At 36.8% G+C, this 3,355-nt stretch overlaps 1 protein-coding gene across 1 annotated transcript; it reads right to left on the bottom strand.

The window, feature by feature from the left end:
* Nucleotides 1–275: 275 nt before the first annotated feature.
* PUB8 (plant U-box 8) lies at nt 276–1,923 on the bottom strand. The gene has a single exon (XM_028064335.2). It carries the CDS (start codon nt 1,658–1,660, stop codon nt 554–556), a length of 1,107 nt encoding a protein of 368 aa, XP_027920136.1. The 5' UTR covers nt 1,661–1,923; the 3' UTR covers nt 276–553.
* Between the last annotated feature and the right edge of the window lie 1,432 nt (nt 1,924–3,355).

Below are 3,355 nucleotides of genomic sequence, written 5' to 3'. Positions count from 1 at the left end.
GGAAAGCAGTGAAGAAATAAAAATGTTGAAACATAACATTCCAAAATCATATCCTGAATTCAAGCTTCATTTCAATCACTTTTTTTTTTTTCTTTCATTCAAACGATTCATGAGTTACACTAAAATTTCAAATGCACAGCAACAGAACTACTACTTACATACGAAGGAAAGACATAAAAAAACACAACTTGGAAGTTAAAATCAAGATGTTAAGAATTAACCCAGTAAAATTACGAAGAAACCAGAAGAAATGTTCTAACTATGAAGCACTACAGTTCAAAGGATTTAACTTTCCCATTTCGAACAGCTAAACTAACAACAGAGAGCTAGCCCATCATCATCATTATTCAATATACAACATACAAAAGAACCCTATCACATTCAAAACAAAAAAAAAATGATCTTCTTTCCATTTTGTACAGAGGACCCACCCAACATGGCAGAACCAATAAACAAAAAACAACAACTCACCTCCACTGAGGAGAGACAAACAAATCTTTCTTCCCATCAAAACTGATACTTCATACATCCCAGTTCCATTCATTTTCCATAATCACTCCACCCGATCGTGGTTGCTGTTGTTGCCACGGAGAGCCCGAATCAAATTACACGCATTCCTCCTTACCTTCTCATTATCATCTTCCACGAACACAATAGAAGCTTCCAGAACACCTTCTTCAAGAGCTAACAGCACCATTTCCTGACTGTACAAGCAAAGTGAAGTAAGTGCGAAAAGCGCATACTGAATCCCCCTGGAGCTTCCGTTCCTCAAAACGCTAGCCAGAATCTGAACACAACCGTTATAACCTTCCATTTGCTCCCTCCCTTCCTTACACTTCGCCAGAACGCCAATTACCTCAACGCACCGTTCCAATCCAATTTCTACGTTCCGCAACAGAATCGGCACAGCGCCGCAACTCACGGCTCTTCTCCGGTTATCCGGAAAGGAGCAGAGCGCGTAAAGCGCGGTGGCGGCCTCCTTCCTCTCCCTTCCTTTTCCGTCACGGATTATCGCCACGAGCGCCGCGATCGCCGCCGGGAAAGCGCCGATGGTGGCCTTGTTGACCTCGACGACGGAGAGGCTGGTGACGATGGTGGCCGCGACGGCACGGCAGTCAGGCGGCGCGTTGAGTAGAACGGCGACGAGGCGCGCGACGACGCCCTCGGCGACGAGGCCGACCTTGGAGTCGTCGTCGAGGGTGAGGTTGAGCAGAAGCGGGAGCGCCGTCTCCTGGAGAGCAGGGTCGACGACGGCGGCGAGGACGGCGGGGACGGCGGCTGAGTCCGCGAGGTGGCGGCGGAAGGCGGAGTCACGCTTGGAGAGGCGCGTGAGGTGGCGGAGGGAATCGATTTTGGAATCGGAGGAAGAAGCTGGAGAGGTGAGGGTGGAAATTAGGGTTTGAGGTTGGGAAATGGTTTGGTGGAGAGGAGGTAGGAGGGTGTAGTTGGAGATTAAGCTTCGGAGCGCGTGGTTGGGAATGAGGGAAGGTTGGTCGGGGAGGGGCAACTTGGTAATTGGACATGTTCTGTAGCCTGCGTCTAGCCAACGTTGGATTGAGGAACGGTCGAAGGTGTGACCCGAAGACAGGATTACAGGGTCCGACATTATTTCTAGGGAAATTGGACACTTGAAGTGGTCGGGAAGATGATGAGTCGCCATTTCTTCGGTCAAATTACTAGTACTACCCTTCAATGATGAATGGATGAAGCTTCCACAGTGAAGTTCGAGTGTGTGTGTGTGTGTGTTTGGGTGAGTGAGTGAGTGAGACACAGAGAGACAGAGAGAGAAACAGAGAGAGGGTTTTTGAGGTTTTTGAGGCCTCTATTCACTTTCCTTTCCTTCCGCCATTGTTCCCTTTTAGCTTCATCACAGGTATTTTTAGGACGAGAATACCCTCCCTTAAACACGGTAATCTCCACCAAGTGATTTTCGTGATTTTGGATTGCTTTTTCATACTTTTAAATAATTTATTCATCTTATTAAAACGTTTTATCTTTGTATATTATTACAAGAAGAAAAAAAGTCATACAACTTGAGTTATTATAATTTCCTAACATATCTTTTAAATATATTATATTCATCTCTCTTCTACTGAAATATTTTGACCGTGAAAGAGAATTCATACTCTAAGAATACACACACTAAAACCCTTATTATAATTATCTCATTTCAGAAAGATAAATGAAAACTAAACTTATCATGCGTCATGTAACAGTTTGTTTTATTATACTCTTTATACTTAAAGTTAACATACTCTATATATGAAAAACAGATATAAAATATGCTATTTAAATAATAAAACATGACGCCATCTTATTTATTCATTATACTTTTGTAAATGTTATTTTATTATTTTAGTGGGTAATCGCAAATGTAATGTAAATAAAATATATATTATTAAATATTTTATTTTAACGTATTAAATTAATTATATATTTTCTATTTTCAACTTCTTATCACATTCTTGACCACGCCATGTCCAATCTCATTCAGAAAAAATTCAAACATCGCATACGTGTTCAGTTTTTTGGATTTGTTATCATTGCTTCGAAAAATCAATATTTAAAAATATTCAAATTTATGATAAGTTTTTATAATCCTAATACTAAGTACCATATTGTAATTTAATTAAAATTTAATGATGGCGACAACAAACTTTACACTTTTATCCAATAATAGATTTTGTGCAAATAAGTTATTATTTTTTTAGTAATTACTTTATCATATTTATTTTTATATTATAAATTGAATCGTGTGAAGAATGTTCAAAGAACCCTAGAAGCTTAAAAATGTATGTTTCATAGTTTTGATTGTTGACTTTAAAGTTGGCATAAAGGTTTATTTAATATTTTGTGTTTATGTTTGCATGTGTGAAAGTATTTTAATTTAGTATCTATTTTTGTTTCTATTTGACTCTTCATATAAGGTATTTATTAGAATTTTTTAAACCAATACACCCTATGGTAACGAGTGAAAACGTTTTCTATAAACTAAAATTAAGCTTGAAACGAAATTTAATGCTTTTAACCGATTAATCAATGAAAGGTTTAAATAATCAATTAATTTGATCTTGAGATGTTCTAAAAACAAAATAATCTAGATAAATAATCGATTGAAACAAAAATCATTTGCAAGTTTTTTAACTTGTCATAATATAATTAATTATGATTTTTTGAATCAATTAAAATTATTTTTGTAATTAGTGAATAACATATTTAATCAATTAAATTGTGTAATAATCAATTATAACATATAGACGTTGCAAAATATTTTGAAAAATATGTCAAGATAATGTTAACAAGTAAAATAATAGATTATGAATATTAGTACATTTTCAATTTATATTTTTAAAAC

This window comes from Vigna unguiculata, chromosome 3, assembly GCF_037176805.1.
Source record: "Vigna unguiculata cultivar grain cowpea cultivar isolate G323 ecotype 2 chromosome 3, ASM3717680v1, whole genome shotgun sequence".
In the NCBI taxonomy this organism is placed as follows: Eukaryota; Viridiplantae; Streptophyta; class Magnoliopsida; order Fabales; family Fabaceae; genus Vigna; species Vigna unguiculata.
Note: the sequence above shows the minus strand (reverse complement) of the source record. Positions and strands in the feature narration are given on the sequence as shown.